General features: G+C 42.5%; 2 protein-coding genes across 3 annotated transcripts; both read left to right on the top strand.

The window, feature by feature from the left end:
- Positions 1-5252: 5252 nt before the first annotated feature.
- stoml1 (stomatin (EPB72)-like 1) lies at positions 5253-8242 on the top strand. Its single transcript, XM_072434986.1, has 7 exons — positions 5253-5442; positions 6176-6282; positions 6363-6512; positions 6656-6859; positions 6938-7142; positions 7232-7423; positions 7496-8242. The coding sequence occupies exons 1-7, from the start codon at positions 5298-5300 to the stop codon at positions 7687-7689; spliced, it is 1197 nt and encodes a 398-aa protein (XP_072291087.1). The 5' UTR covers positions 5253-5297; the 3' UTR covers positions 7690-8242.
- On the top strand, positions 7961-14920 carry cyp11a1.2 (cytochrome P450 family 11 subfamily A member 1, tandem duplicate 2). Of its 2 annotated transcripts, none has more exons than XM_072434984.1 (9): positions 7961-8242; positions 8899-9054; positions 9257-9456; positions 10239-10442; positions 11577-11737; positions 12127-12293; positions 13653-13731; positions 13802-13993; positions 14625-14920. In XM_072434984.1, the coding sequence occupies exons 1-9, from the start codon at positions 7992-7994 to the stop codon at positions 14751-14753; spliced, it is 1539 nt and encodes a 512-aa protein (XP_072291085.1). In that variant the 5' UTR covers positions 7961-7991; the 3' UTR covers positions 14754-14920. The 2 variants fall into 2 exon arrangements, with proteins under 2 accessions (XP_072291085.1, XP_072291086.1); XM_072434985.1 differs by having other exon boundaries at positions 7977-8242; positions 9244-9456.
- The last annotated feature ends 763 nt before the right edge of the window (positions 14921-15683 follow it).

The raw sequence follows: 15683 nt of genomic DNA, 5'->3' as shown, positions 1-15683 counted from the left end.
CCTGAGGGTCTGGGATCCAAACCAGTCGCGCCATTGTGTAGCCCTATCTTGTTCAATGTTATGATTAAGGACATCTTTGACGACGTGGATAGGTCTGTTGGGAGGAGCCTTTATGCTGACGATGGCGCTCTATGGGTGAGAGGGAGGAATCTCCGGTTTTACGAGGCGAAACTGCAAAGGGCAATACAGCAGGTGGAGCAGTGGACCCTGAAGTGGGGGTTTAAACTGTCCGTACGGAAGTCTCAAGTGATCTGTTTCTTCAATGGGCATAGGGACGTCTCCCTTCGACTGCATGGGCAGGTGCTCGAACAGGTCAGGGAGGTGAGGTTCTTGGGGGTCACCTTTGACGAGAGGCTTAGTTGGCGTCGGCACATTGATGAGGTCAGTGGTAAATGCAAAAGGGTGAATAACTTGCTTCGTTGTCTATCCGGCCAGGACTGGGGGGCCAGCAGAAGGTCGCTCCTGGGTATTTATCGGGCCGTCATGAGGGCGGCTATTGATTATGGCTGTATAGCCTACATGTCTGCGGCTGAGACTAACTTAAAGAAGCTTGATGTGGAGCAAGCCCAGGCCTTGCGCATCTGCTGTAGGGCTTTTAGGACCTCCCCTGTCTCGGCGCTGCAGGTTGAGTTGGGGGAATTGCCGTTACGGCTCCGGAGGCTAGAACTTCTGTTGGCTTACTGGGTGAATGTGCAAGGTCATACGAGCTCTCACCCGGTGAGGGACTTTCTCAGGGTTGATGGGGGGCAGAGTGAGGCTGGCGGTATGATTTTCAGCCAGGTAGGAAATGCGAAGGCGCGGCTTGCGGGGGTTGGTGATCTGCGTGTGAGCCCGTCGGTGGCTTTGTCTGCTATAGCTCCGTGGAAGTTTGTCCCGGCTCCTGTTGATGTTAGCTTGCATGGCAAGCTTAGAGGAGTCGCTGGGAGGGCACCGCAGTTTGCCGTTCAAGCGCTCATCGATAAGCACTCAGGTGATGTGTTTATTTATACCGACGGGTCTAGGGATCCTGAGAGTGGGCGTACTGGCGCCGCTTATTTTGTGCCTGACCTGGGGCTAGCGGTCAAGAAGAGGTTGACAGATCGCCTTTCTGTTTTCACGTCGGAACTTATAGTGATACGGTTGGCGTTGGAATGGGCGGAATCTGCTTTGCAGTGTTGCGGCATTGTGGTGGCCTCTCACAGCCTTTCTGCATTGCAAAGCATTAAATCTGGGAAATCGGATTGCAGACAGGATGTGTTGAATGGCATCTTCTGTCTGATGCTCTCCCTGTCCAGGAAGGATGTGAGGGTTTCCTTCATTTGGGTCCCTGCGCATGTGGGGGTGGATGGTAACGAAATGGCTGATGCACTGGCTAAACGTTCCCTTCGGCGGCCATCAATTGATGTGGCGGTTGAGTTAAGCAAATCTGAAATCAAGCCTTTTATCAAGAGTCATGTGGTCGGCCTTTGGCAGGAATTTTGGAGCCACTGTGTTACTGGACGGCATCTCTATCACATACAGGGTAGTGTGAGTCCTTGCGGGTCTATGGGCAGGAACGCGTGGGAGGAAAGGGCCTTCGCCCGCATGAGGATTGGCCATACTGGACTCAATTGGTCACTGAGTAGGATAGGCAAACATCCGACCGGTCTGTGTGGTCACTGTCGGGTGCCAGAGACTGTCGAGCATGTGCTGATTTGCTGTAAGGCTTATGATAGGGAAAGGGCCGGGTTGGCCTTGTGGTTTCGGAATAATGGGCGGGAGTTCAATCTGCGGAACGTTCTGGCGATCCAGTCACAGGGTTTGTGTCAGGCTGTGGTTGCTTACTTATGTAGCACAGGGCTGGGTAAACGTTTATAGAGGTGGGGGGTGTTGGAGACTGAGCCGAGGATGAGGAGCAAGAGGATGTTCTAACGCGCTTGGACTTCATGGGCCTAGAAACGCCAAAGTGATGGAAGAAGGACTTCTAAAGGATAAAACGACAAAGACGTCCCATGACCTCATGAGCTTTGTAAAACAACAAAGACGTCCCATGATCTCATGGGCTTTGTACTTCCAAAGCACCGAACGTCAAAGAGGGCGAGGAAGGTGAAGAAGAGTCTCCCTGGAATAAGGCCGGTTGGTCTCTGAAACAACAACTATTCTAGTCACAAAAACACATCATGACCTCATGGGCTTTGTAACGCCAAAGCAATGGGAGGAGTACTTTTACGGACTACGACAGAGTCTGAGGACTACGAAACGTCTGAGGAATAAAGTCTGGCGGTAATGCAACACTCGGATGCCAACCGCCATAAAACAACAACAACAACAACAACAATTTCCAAAGCGAGTGATTGACAGGCCGATTAACCAATCAGACAAATGCATTGTCTGTTCGTGTACAAACAAACATGGTGAATTACGAGAAAAGGATATAAATAACACAGACTAGAGAAACGTTGCCGACTTCAACTGAGTCAACAAGACTACGCAACTCTGTAAATCTAAGGTAAATAAAGTTATATATTTTGTTCTGATTGTTCTGAAAATATTTTAGAGACGTCTTCCGCATTTGAGAGACACGAGACACAAAAGGGGCTTCCACACCGCCGAAGCGTCCAGTTTACATTCAAAGTCTATAGTAAACGCACGTCGAGCATGTAGTGCGTTATCCGCGGCGCGATTTCTTCATTTTTGCGGCGCGATTGGTGCGTTTTCTTACGCTCTCGACGCTTTGAGCGCGCGTACGAGGCGGCCGATACGGCTTACGCGACGCGTTCAGATACGCAGACCTGAGCATATTATGTTCAGGTCTCTGCAGCTGAAGCGTAGCAGCCGCCGCAGCAGCCAATCAGAGCTGACGCTCCAGTGACGTACGTACGTACGTACGTACGTATTTCCCCTCGCATTTCCGGTATTCCCCGTGGAATTCCCCAAGAAGCACCACTTTTTCCTTGCTCGTCAACAATGGCAGACAAAAGACTGATTGTGGCCGTGTGGGAGAAAGGAGCTGTACGATGTATTCACGGTGAAATACAGAGACAGAACTAAGCCCGGCGCCTCCGAATGAGGGTTTTGAAAACCAAAAACGTGAAAACAACGCTCTCGATATCCGCCATTTTACACAATGAAAGGCCACACCGACAACAACTCCACTGCTCATGCGACAACACCTCTACTGCGCATGTGCGCAGACAGCTTGAGGGCGCCGTACGCGCGCTTGTGTACAGTGGCCGGGGCGTCGAGAGCGCGCGTCCGGAGCGTAAACCTTTCTAATGTACACGCGCTCAAATTCTTCGTCGGGCGCGTTTAGGCGTCTGCGGTCTGTACGCAGCTTAAGTCTTCCGCATTTGAGAGACACGTGAGACAAATTAGCAGCGATGGTTGGAGTGGTAAATGCTGGAAAGTTTTTTTTGACGCCCTCCATTGGTCCGATTCCAGACCAGATGCATTCGAACAGAATGTGGGCGGGGCTGGCACCTTTGGCTTTATTACATCACCACTCTTTGGCTTTATGACATCACCAGTCTTTTCTTATAAATACAAGTCAGGGCCAGTTCAACTTCATTACAATTCAGCGATCGAACAGAAAAGCAGCGACCAAACCAGAGAGCATTGAACAATGGCGAAAAGCAGGTACGAATATACTCTTGAAGACGACAAAGGACTTTACAATGAGGACTTCGACCTGATGGAGGCGCTTGGTTTAAAGCCCAAGGAGGTGGACCAAACCTCTGAAACTTGTCTAACTGTAGACCAGCTGGAGAAGGAGCAGTTTCAGCTATTGGGCTTTGCTGTGAAAAAGGATAAAACAGAGGAGTCTGAACGCCAACAAAGGCTTTTGGAAGAGGACCAGCGGAACATGAAACTACTGATGTTACGACTGGAATTGGCGTCTAAAGCTTCAGAGGCCCAAACAAAGGAGGAGAATCTTTTGAAAGAGCTAGAGGAGGTGAAGAAGCTCCGAGAAACAGAGAGGAGGGAGTTTTCTACAGACCTCAAAATTACTCAAGAGAAGATCACCAGGCTCAAACATGAAAATGAGCTGAGCTCCAAACAGCACAAGGAGAAGTCGACGTTACTGCACAAAATGAAGCAGATAATGGACACTCAGAAGACGGAACTGGACAAACGGGCCATCGAAAAACAGGAGGTCCAAACCCAACTGGACAAAGTGAAAAAAGAAAACAATCGTCTGAAACTTGCAAATGAGCTCTATGTCAATGGGTACAGAGAGAAGAAGTGGAAGTTATCGGACCAAAGGAAGATAATAGCCGCTTATAACCAACGGGCCAGAAAAAAACAGGAGGTCCAAACGGAACTGGACAAAGAGACAGAGGAAAACACTCGTCAGATAATAGACATTCATAAGATTGAACTAATCCTGATCCTGACCCTGATCCTGACCCTGACCTTTCAAACGGGCCGAAGAAACACAGAAGGTCCAAACTGAACTGGACAAAGTTAAAGAGGAGAAAGGAATCATGATGAAACAGATTGCTGATATTAAAGACGGGGACAAACGAGTGACAGCTGAACTGGAGGAGGAGAAGGCCGATGCCTCTGAACTTATCACTTTTTTCTAAGAATGAATAAAGAATTTTGTTTGCAAAAATGTATGCAGCCTAATACTTTTCTTTCTTCTTCCACTAAATCCGGCTTTCTCAAAGGGAGTGCGTAGCGTGAGTTTAGGGGGGCCGTGCTAAAGTTTAATGGACTTTTTAGAATAAAGCCAAATGAACAAATGCAAATATCGATTCATGGAATAAGCGTAAAAAATATTGTTTTTGATAGAAAATTAAATTGTAAGAAATTCGTTAAAAACGTGCTTTAAAAATGGTTCCCCCTCTCTCTCTCTCTCAGAGCGCCTGTGATGAGCTATGAGGATCAATTATATTTGCTTTGAAATATGAACAGATGAAGGCGCATAACCTGCTTCCTACAACTGTGATTGTAAGAGAAGAAGAGAGGAACAGACAGGAGCAGAGAGCAGGACAGACAGAGTCCTTTTAGAAGATCACACCAGTCAGACAGTTTTATCAGTATTTAGCCAGTAGCCAGTGGCCTACATCCGCCAGCAGAGGGCAATGACGAGCACAGACCAGCGGCACAACAACATAAAAGGAAAAACCCGGAAGTGCCCGAACGTTTCTGGATCTATAGATGTATTCTATTTCATTTTGATTTATCATATTATTTACACTTTCATAATTATTCAGCACTTAGACGAAATATGCGCCATTGATCTGCACACAACGATGCTTCTGTTAAAGGAAATAAACGGTTGAAACTAAACTCACCAGGCTAGCTTTAGCTTTAGCTCTGGGCTAAAAACAGAGATGTTCGGGTCTGCAGGGTACGGGTACGAGCCTCTGCAGCAGAGGGAGACCACCACGAAGGACACCCCGGGTCTGTTTGTGTCGGACCCCCACAGAGGACTGTCCTTTGACCACGTCCCCAGTGTCTCTCAGCAGGACTTCAGGGGTAAAAGATCGTGTTGATTTGTGTTCAGACTCGTGATCTCATGGCCTGACATCACCAGCTCTTTTGTTATTGTGTATATATATATATATATATATATATATATATATATATATATATATATATATATATATATATATATATATATATATATATATATATTACAGTATTATAGATCTTTCAAAAGTTATTAAAGTTAAATCAAAGTGGAAAATAATGCAATTTAAATGGGGAAGTTGGAATTTGCCAAAGAATATCATAAAATATAAAAGAAAATATGTCTATGTCTCTGTGTTGGCCCTGCGACAAGTTGGCCACTGTCCAGGGTGTACCCCGCCTAAGGCCCAAAGTCACTGGGATAGGCTCCAGTCACCCGCGACCCCGAAAGGGAACAAGCGGTAGAAAATGGATGGATGGATGGATGGATAAAAGAAAATAATTCCCCCCCCCCCAAATGATAACCACTCAACTAGCTACATGTGAGTGATATTAGAGTCTGGTTATAAAACATGAACAATTGTGTTTTTTATGCACGCAAAGTCTTGAAGCCTTCATCCCCTCTAAATATATATTTTGTGATGCTCAAGGGTAGAAAACATGTTTCTGTCCCTTGTTATAGAGAAGTGATAGAGAAGCAAACTAACTGACATTTAAACACTTGAAAAGGGTTTAATAAACTGGATTCTACATTTAATCTAATTCTTTTAACCTGTGCTTATTATCACCCTTTCTGTAGACACTTCCCAGGGCTGGCTCTCTCGCATTTGTCACCTCATAGTAATTTTCTTGGTCCACATTGTGACCTTTATAACCTTTCCAATATCAGGATGGTTTGTCTTTAAGGTTAGATTACGCTTATATCATGCTATCCTCAGTCTATAAAATATGAATTAACGCTAAATGAAATGTGTTTTCCCTCACAGACCGTGCTCAACTATGAAAAAATTGTGGTGTTTCGTCTGGGTCGTATTTGTTCCCCTAAAGGTCCAGGTGTCGTCTTAGTGCTTCCTCTCATCGACCAATGGCAGAGAGTCGACCTCCGCACCAGAGCCTTCAACATTCCTCCCTGTCAGGTACAATCTCCTGCTGCTACTGCTGTGGACTAAAGTCACACGTTTGTAGTCCATTTGTGTTTGCAGAACTGGTGTCACGTTTGCGTTGTCCTCTGAAATGACTGAAGTTACTCTTGGCTAGAGGTGTCTGTGTGTTCTTCCAGGTTAGGACATTAGATGGTGGTCTGTTGTTGGTTGGAGCAGATATCCAGTTCAGGATTTGGAACCCGGTCCTGTCCGTTGTGGCTGTGCAGGACCTGAATGCCTCCACACGGATGACAGCTCACAAGGCTCTGAGTTACAGTCTGTCAAGGAGGACAGTCAGAGAGATCCAGTGTGAGCGGGTCAAACTGGGTGAATATCTGGGGGTGAGCTCACTTATTCTGTGTAAACATTTAATGTGTGTGGTTCCTTTTAATCACAGCATACATTTTCCTTGTATAAAGATGGACATTAATGAGATGACAAAGCCCTGGGGGCTTGAGGTGGACCGGGTTGAACTTGTAATTGGCTCTACCTCTAAAACAGAGGAAGCCCCACAGGCGCCCTTCATTGTGCCTCCATCCGTCCCTGGAATGGAAGGCCTCGCTGGGCCCATTCAGCAGCTGGCCATGCACTTTTTCAGTCAAAGTCAGCCTCAGCCAAAACTAGGTATTTTCACATGACATGTATATAAGGCACTATATATGAGTTACATTATATGTAACACGGGTCTTTTTTTTTTCTTTTTTTTTTTTTAGAGGACACTGTCACTGTGACAGTGACAGATGAACTGGCACCTGGCCCCTCTCCTCACTCTGTGGAGGAGCTGCTCAATGCTGTCAGACTTCTTCTCTCTGAGAGTCTGGTGAGTCGAGTTCAAGCCTGCTTCCAGTTCTACATCAGCTCTGCAGACAAGCAGCAGCATAGTTACTATGTGGATTTAAGACGAGGTCAGACGTTTTGCCCACTATTTGTTAATGTCATAACTAAATGTGATAGTAACTCTGATGTTTGTGCTGCAGGGAGCGGCGCCGCGGGGACAGGGTCGTCTCCAGACCCTGACGTCACTCTCAGTCTGACAGACACCGACCTTCAGGCTCTTTTTGAAGGAACACTAAGGCCATTTGCTGCCTACAGCAGTGGCAGACTTCGGATTCAGGGCGACGTGAAAACTGCCATGAAATTAGAGGAAGTCATTCAACTACTTAGAAAATAATGTATTTCATTATTTATTATGTTTTTAATTTATAAATGTGTGACTTTGTAAAAGACGAATAGTATATCAGATTATTATTTGAAACAGTTTATGCAGGTTTATAACATTTCAATAAATCTTTTTAAAACATTCTCATCTTTTTTCTCTTCTCCAGCATGTTTAATATGTCAAAATAAATCTAAAGTAAACGTAACTTCAGTAGAGCGTTCCTGTCTGTTTGCCTTGAGCGCTGCCAAGGGGGAGTCAACCTCCTCCAGGACATGTCCCTGAATCAGTGCTGCTCAGCTCACTGTGTCCTCAATATGGCCCGGTGGAGTGTCTGGCGTTGTCCACTGATGAGGGAAGGGGCTCCCATGGGGTCCCGCTGCAGCAGCAGTTTGCCTGTGATTCGACAGACGTACACAGAGAGCAGCGGCATCCGGCCCTTCAGTGAGATCCCCGGGCTGTGGAAGAACGGAGCGGCTAATCTCTACAACTTCTGGAAACAAGACGGCTTCAAAAACCTTCATCGTATCATGGTGCAAAACTTCAACACGTTTGGGCCCATTTACAGGTATGAAGGCTATCACAAGCCGTGCCGTGCTTATCTCAATGTTCTTTCTCTCCCAAAATATTTTTATTGAACTTTTTCAAGAACACAACACACATACAGAACAGTACTCACTGAAATAAAAAATCTCAAACATTTCCTGTTTGCCCTTCAGTATATTTTACTTTCCAATGGGAGGGCAATTGCTTCATCCACTCACAGGCTGTAGGTCAATGCATTTTCTTCCAATAAAAGATACAATGTTTTATCATTCAAAAAACTAATTTCTATAAACATTTTCCACTTCTGCATAGGTTTCTCAGATATTAATCTCCTAGAACAGTGTCATTTTCCACAATACCACATCCAATAAATATATTCCTCTACATTCTGTACATGTTTAACATAAGTTTGAAATGTCACTCTTATACCTGTGGAGATCTATTGCTGCTACATATATTCTTATTAACCATTTGAACTGAATAAATCGGGCGTAAATCAATATGCAAGGACTATGCCATCCTCCAGTCCCCAAATCTCAAAGCTGATGTAACTGGTGACTTGTTATGTCTATAGAAGGATTTATTTTACAAACAAGGATACTTTATAGGCCAAGGCTAAACTTTGTAAATTGGGCGTGCACGGGGGCTGAGTTAACATGTTTCTGTTCTGTCTGTCAGAGAAAAAATCGGCTACTACGACAGTGTAAACATCATAAACCCTGAGGACGCAGCCATTCTTTTCAAAGCTGAGGGTCATTATCCGAAAAGACTTAAAGTGGAGCCGTGGACTGCATACAGAGACTACAGGAACCGCAAATATGGAGTTCTTCTCAAGTGTGTGGTATTGGTCAAAACAGTTTTTTAAATGCCTCAGTCAGAGTTAAGACATGTTACGCTTAATGTTTTTTCTGCATGTACTATATATATATTTTTTAAAATTATTATTTTACTGTGAGAGTCGAATGGGCAGATGTATCTAGACTCAGGCTGATTCTACACATACAGCATGCGCTGGTTTGATAGTATTTCTCTCCAGGAGTGGGGAGGACTGGCGTTCGAACCGTGTCATCCTGAACAAAGAGGTGATCGCTCCAAAAGTCCAGGGAAACTTTGTCCCGTTGCTCGAGGAGGTGGGCCAGGATTTTGTTGCCAGAGTTCACAAAAAGATCAAGCGAAGTGGTCAGAACAAATGGACCACGGACTTGTCCCAGGAGCTCTTCAAATACGCGTTGGAATGTAAGGCTGTCCTAGAATGGATACGTTCACTTCACACTGCAGGTCAAAGTCTCTTTTCCCCCTCAAATGTGACCATGATCAGATTTATTTCATGATGCTGTTGCTCATTATATGATTTCTGGAGTTATCAGATGATTGAAATGTCATTTACTGTATTTTCCGGACTATAAGTCGCACCTTTTGTCATAGTTTTGGCCGGGTTTTTTGGCCTTATACTTATATATATACTTTTATACTTATACTTATAGTCCGGAGCGACTTATATGTGATATTTTATTTGTTAATTTCATACTCCAGTGCAACTTATATATGTTTTTTTCTTCTCTATTATGATTTTTTGGCTGGTGCAACTTAAACACCGTAAAATACGGTAAATAGTTACATCCGACATGATTGGATTTCTTTCTCATTCTTCACACTTGTGCAGGTGACGAGAACAAAGTTTTAAATGTAAACGAAAGTGGTAAGGACGGAAAAGCACTAAAACAAAAAAAACTTTATCCTACTTTGACATGACAGATAAAGATGCAATTTTTTTGGATAATTATGTTGGCAAATGATGCTTGTTCACCAATATAATATAGCCAAAATAGTTAGTCTGTGCCATAACGAGACATGAGCACAACTCCTTATTTTGACCTGTCTTCTTCTGCACATAGACCACACAAAAACAAATTAGAGTACCCCTCCAACAACAAACTCAGAACGAAGGATGAAGTGTGAACATTGACACGCCCGGTGCCGGTTTGGCTCTGATTTCTGGTCCGTTGTTCCTCCCACAGCGGTGAGTTCGGTGTTGTACGGCGAGCGCCTGGGTCTGATGCTGGACTACATAGATCCTGACGCGCAGCACTTTATCAACTGCATCACGGTCATGTTCAAGACCACGTCCCCCATGCTGTACGTGCCCCCGGAGCTGCTGAGGAGACTGGGCTCCAAAGTGTGGCGGGACCATGTGGACGCCTGGGACGGTATCTTCAACCAAGGTCTGCTTCTGGACTCACTTATATGATAAACTGTATTGGTAGTTTTAATGTCACGTTGGCTATGTTTACATTGCACCCCAACATCTGATTATTATGTCATTTCTGGACCTTGACGTTTTTTTTAGATGACATGCAAACCTCAAAATCTGATGTGCGTAATCAGAGAGAAATCAGATGACCAGAAGACATTTTATAACAGATTTTGTGATTATGTCTCCTGCTATGTTTACATGCACCTCAGAATCTTGATCGTGTGTTTTATTTATGGAGTTATCAGATTATTAACAATGATAATATGCAATGATAATGATAATGATAAATATGCACACACAAAAAAAGGGCAAACTAATGTGACAAAATTAAGAGAAAATGTCAAAGAATGAAAGTTATTGAGTTATGAGTTATTTTAAAAATTCATTCTCTTCCAAATACAACAGTTACTCCAAATATCCATTGATTAACTGACACATGTCACCAGGTGTGATTATTCCAGGTATGATCTTTACTGGTCGTGTAAATGTAAATGTACCGTAAATGTACCATGTGTCAGAGGGAGGGCGGAGTCATTAGGCGACATGCTATGGTCCTCTGCTTTCCTCTTTTGTCAAGGATTTTTTGTAGGACAGGATAGGTTTTTATTGGACAGGACAGTGTAGCGTGAAATGGGGATGAGAACTGGAAGGAGCCGTAATCAAAGCTCATGTCGCTGCGGCCGGGTGCATACAGAGCTTGGCATATGTGCTATCCACTCAGCCACCACGCAGCATGGTTATACGCAATCTCCAATGTTGAAGCAGATTTTTATCTTTTGGGAGTTGCTGCTGCAGTTGTTGCACGGTGATAGGACCAGCATGACCTCTGCCCTGTTTTGTACTGGCTAATGTCCAGTGGGTGGGAAATAATCATTTTGTCTGCCACCCATGCTACTTAAAGGGGCACTATGTAACTTCTCTGGTGGGTTACGTTCAGTAGCGGACCTTTAAATATTCTACTTCTTTGGAATGTTGCAATGCCATTCAAAACCTCTCACTCACATGCTGTACTGTACAAAAACACATAATAATTGTTGAAAATAAATTGAATGGAGAAGAAGAGGCCCTTCTTACGAGTAACAGTTTACACTTTGCCCTACAGCGGACCGGTGCATCCACAACATCTACCGACAGCTGCGCCAGGACGCTGGTCAGTCAACGAAGTATCCTGGAGTCCTGGCCAGCCTGCTCCTGTTGGATAAGCTGTCTATTGAGGATATCAAGGCCAGCATCACTGAGCTAATGGCTGGAGGAGTAGACACGGTCAGCAGGGATGCGTGAAATGAACCTTGTCATATAGATTCTTTTAATGTTTATCAAAAAATATAAATCAATTCTGTAATGGAGGCAAAAGTGAAGTGGAATTTGATGGGATTTCAGAAAAAATGGGATAACATACACAAAATATGAAAAACCAAAGTGTTTTAATTTAATCTACAGATAGATTACAGACATTCACTTTCCAAAAAATAATCCTGATGTTTCTACACTAGAAAACCATTAACAATTGGATCTGAGGTCAGTTAATCATTGATAATATATTATTGTCTACTCCATTTTGCCTCAATCACAGATTTTTGAACATTCTGATGACAGTGTTTTAAAGGGTCTATTGAAAAGTATGAATAATTATGACTTGTTTTTGCAAGCAGACGTCCATTACCCTTCTGTGGACGCTGTATGAGTTGGCACGGCACCCAAACCTCCAGGAGGAGCTGAGGGCGGAGGTGATCAAGGCTCGAGCGGAAAGCCAAGGAAACATGCAAGAAATGCTCAAGCATATTCCTCTGGTCAAAGGAGCGCTCAAAGAGACACTAAGGTAAATATTATATACATTCAGTCATTGTTTTCCTCTCTATTTGGTATAATTATGGTTTCTGTTGCTTGACCTCACAGTTAACAAAAGGTGCAATCTCATTACACTTGGAGGTGGAAATTAGTTTATTAATCCTCAGAGTTGTTACTGCAGCTTCCAATTATTTCAGAAAAATATCTTTCCCTAGTTCTACATAAAATGAGGTTGTACATGTACAACTTAAACTGGTCTTTTTGAACCTGGAGCTTTGACTTGTGCCATTTCCGTTGGGCCCGGTCGCACTCCCTTTTCTGTGCCCTGACCGAATCATCATTTCTCCATGGTGCCTTCTGCTTAACTAAAAAAAAAAAGTTAGCCTTCATAGGCATCCAGAACATTGAAAACACTAGATGTAACAGAGTTAAAAAAAAAATAATTTACATTAGAACATAGTACAGTATAATAGTAACATTCTAACATTTTCCTAGTTTATCATTTCCATAAACTGTGAACCTGTGCCATCATTTATCATCATTTATGTGTCTCCTCCAAAAAACTGCAGGACCAGCCGGTGGTCAAAGAAGACACAGAAATGATTAGACAGAGCAGCATCGACCACATTGAGGTTTGAAATATTAACCCCCTTTAATTAGAAGATTCAGAGTGTGCCCTCTGCTGTGGGTGGGGCCTCTCACATGCTGAGTAAGACTGAAGGTTTCAAGGACAGCATCAATCTCTTTAGCGTTTATGTCACAAATGTTATCCACATGAACGTTGAAATCACCTGTAATGACCAAACCATCAAAGTCTGTGCAGACAACTGAAATAATGTCATACTGAAAGTAAAATCATCGACGAAACTTTGGCAGTGCTGGGGAGGCTTTTATAAAACAATGAAGAGAATGGATGGAGACTGTTTTAGCTCAATTTTAAAGGATACATAATCAAATGATGAAAACAACCTGTGGGTAATTACACCTCTACCCTTTTTGTTTTCTCGTGTTGCAGATTCAAACTTAAAGTTGGATGCAGCAGATTCTATTAGAACTAAGAAGAAATAAAACTATGAATTAAGAATGATTTAATAATAAAAATGATGAACCATAAAAAAGGAATACATGCTCAATACATTTTACTATTCCTAAAGCTAGTATAAAACCATAAGAGCAAAAACATAAAATGGCAATAATTACGGTAAACACATTAAAATATGTGTTAAAAAAAAAAAACACATACAAGCACACAGTTCATGCAATATTAAATGCAAGAGAATAAAAGTGGGTCTTAAAATGAGATTTAAAAAACACAGGGAGAAGATATTTCCCATCTTCCACCGCAAAACAACTTTGATTTAAGTAGCTTTGATTCTTACTGATTCTGTAGGTTACATCCAGTTGCCGTCAGCCTACAAAGATACATAGCCGACGACATCATTATTCAGAACTACCACATCCCAGCGGGGGTAAGTGTCAGTGAATAGAAAGACTCTATACAGTATCTTGTGTCTTGACGTGTTGTGTGCACGTGTCTAGACTCTGGTGCAGCTGGGACTCTTCGCCATGGGCCGGGACCCTAAGGTGTTCTTCCGCCCTGAGCTGTACCTGCCCTCTCGCTGGCTCCGCACTGAGACGCAGTACTTCCGGAGTCTGGGCTTCGGGTTTGGCCCCCGACAGTGTTTGGGACGCAGGATCGCAGAGACTGAGATGCAGATCTTCCTCATCCATGTGAGTGACGATGTTCAAATGTCATGGTCCAGTACGATCAACCATACCATCAAATTATGATACTCAGTGGATTGTTATGAGAGGATTTGCACAATCGAGGAAACTCCTGTCATCTAAAAACATCCTGGCAGCTCTGTTGTGCAATCAATATTGTCACAGAAGACAGCAAAGGATCAAGCCACATTTGCATTTTTTACATATTTCTTTTCTACTGTTATCATTCAGAATTGTATTACTATTATATTGGGTCTTTCTTCTTTATTTTTATTATATTTTTAACCCACAAATTATTTTCGTACTAATCATTCTGATGGATCTTATTGCAAAGTTGATAAGATGAACTTTGACGAATAAAAACCTGTTTAAAAAGACTTATTTTTTGTTTTTGTTTAATATTCGAAAAAAAAGAAGAAAAAAAATATTGTTAGATTATTATAATTATTAGATATACATTGGGACATTTACTTTTGTCAATACCACTGTAACCACTCAAATTCAAATTCATGATTCACTCAAACTACATCTAAATGACATGGTGCAGTGCAGTCACGTGGCTATAGTTACGTCTCTTTAAAGCAGCTACATTATGTCGTCAAATCTACCATGACCCTCCTTTACCTTTTCCTTTCAGATGCTGGAGAACTTCAAAGTGGAGAAGCAACGACACCTTGAGGCACAAAGCACATTTGAACTCATCCTTGTACCAGACAAGCCAATTATCTTCACACTGAAGCCGCTACAAAACACTCCACACGTATAAGTATTTATTAAACTTATTATTACTAGTATTAAAGAAATATATGTTGTAATAAACTCCATGTACACAGTTAAGTTATATAAAAAAGTTGAGTTGTAAATTGCTGTCGAAAGAGTTGTGCGATGACCCCTCCCCCAAGGACCACAGATGGAAATGAACTGTTAAATATCTGCTTTGATGTTTAATGTATTTGTACATTGACTTGATAAATAAATTAAATCTAATGTATAGTATTTAGACCTACTTCAAATGCCACTTGTTATTGTGAAAAGTTTTTTTCTTTCTCCAAAAAGCTACTAATTTATTAGGCAATTTCTTTTTAAAGGAATATGACATCTTTATTGGAGTGTTAATAAAGTAATAAAGACTTTTTATATCCACATTTGACAACATTGACGTCAATAAAAGCAATTTATTATATCAACAAGTGCGGCAATTAAAATGGTCAAAAAATCAGTTGGCAAATATGGACTAAAGGTGTGTTCACAGTTGCACACATCTAAACTAGACCAGAACGAGAATAGGACCAAGTCTTGATTTAAACCAGGACTAAATTAGGAATGCATTAATTTATCAATCAATTCATTTAGAGCACGTTCCCTTCGATGTGATGTGTCTTTACTGTTGGACTGTTGTGGGCGTCTGATCAAGTCCATGTTTGTGTTCATTGAGCTGGATCAGCATTTGTTGTTTCTGTTTCCCCCACAGCTTTGAGTTTTCTTCAAGCTGCAACATAAATATCACGCAAAGAACTTTAAAAATGTACTTGGAAAATATATTGATCTCTACCTGTTGCTCCAGAATGTGGCGTCTTGTCTCTGTTCTTTCCAGTTCAGCCAATAAATCAATTCTTTCTCTCATTGTTGCAGTCGCTTTTCTCTGATTTACAACAGAAAGACCAGTTAGAGCAGTGCAATAGACATATATTGTTTG

Source organism: Eucyclogobius newberryi, unplaced genomic scaffold (genome assembly GCF_026437365.1).
Source record: "Eucyclogobius newberryi isolate DKJ021-1_F unplaced genomic scaffold, fEucNew1.0.hap1 SCAF_7, whole genome shotgun sequence".
NCBI lineage: Eukaryota > Metazoa > Chordata > Actinopteri > Gobiiformes > Gobiidae > Eucyclogobius > Eucyclogobius newberryi.
The sequence above is the reverse complement of the archived record's forward strand: the minus strand, read 5'-3'. Positions and strand labels throughout refer to the sequence as shown.

Bases quoted from the DNA above. Each gene is read 5' to 3' on its own strand.
- stoml1 (XM_072434986.1), top strand. From the start codon at position 5,298: ATGTTCGGGTCTGCAGGGTACGGGTACGAGCCTCTGCAGCAGAGGGAG. The intron at 6,283-6,362 runs GTTAGATTACGC...TTTCCCTCACAG, and splicing joins CAGGATGGTTTGTCTTTAAG to ACCGTGCTCAACTATGAAAA. The intron at 6,860-6,937 runs GTGAGCTCACTT...CCTTGTATAAAG, and splicing joins AACTGGGTGAATATCTGGGG to ATGGACATTAATGAGATGAC.
- cyp11a1.2 (XM_072434984.1), top strand. From the start codon at position 7,992: ATGGCCCGGTGGAGTGTCTGGCGTTGTCCACTGATGAGGGAAGGGGCT. The intron at 9,055-9,256 runs GTGTGTGGTATT...ATTTCTCTCCAG, and splicing joins AAATATGGAGTTCTTCTCAA to GAGTGGGGAGGACTGGCGTT. The intron at 12,294-13,652 runs GTAAATATTATA...CTGATTCTGTAG, and splicing joins GCGCTCAAAGAGACACTAAG to GTTACATCCAGTTGCCGTCA.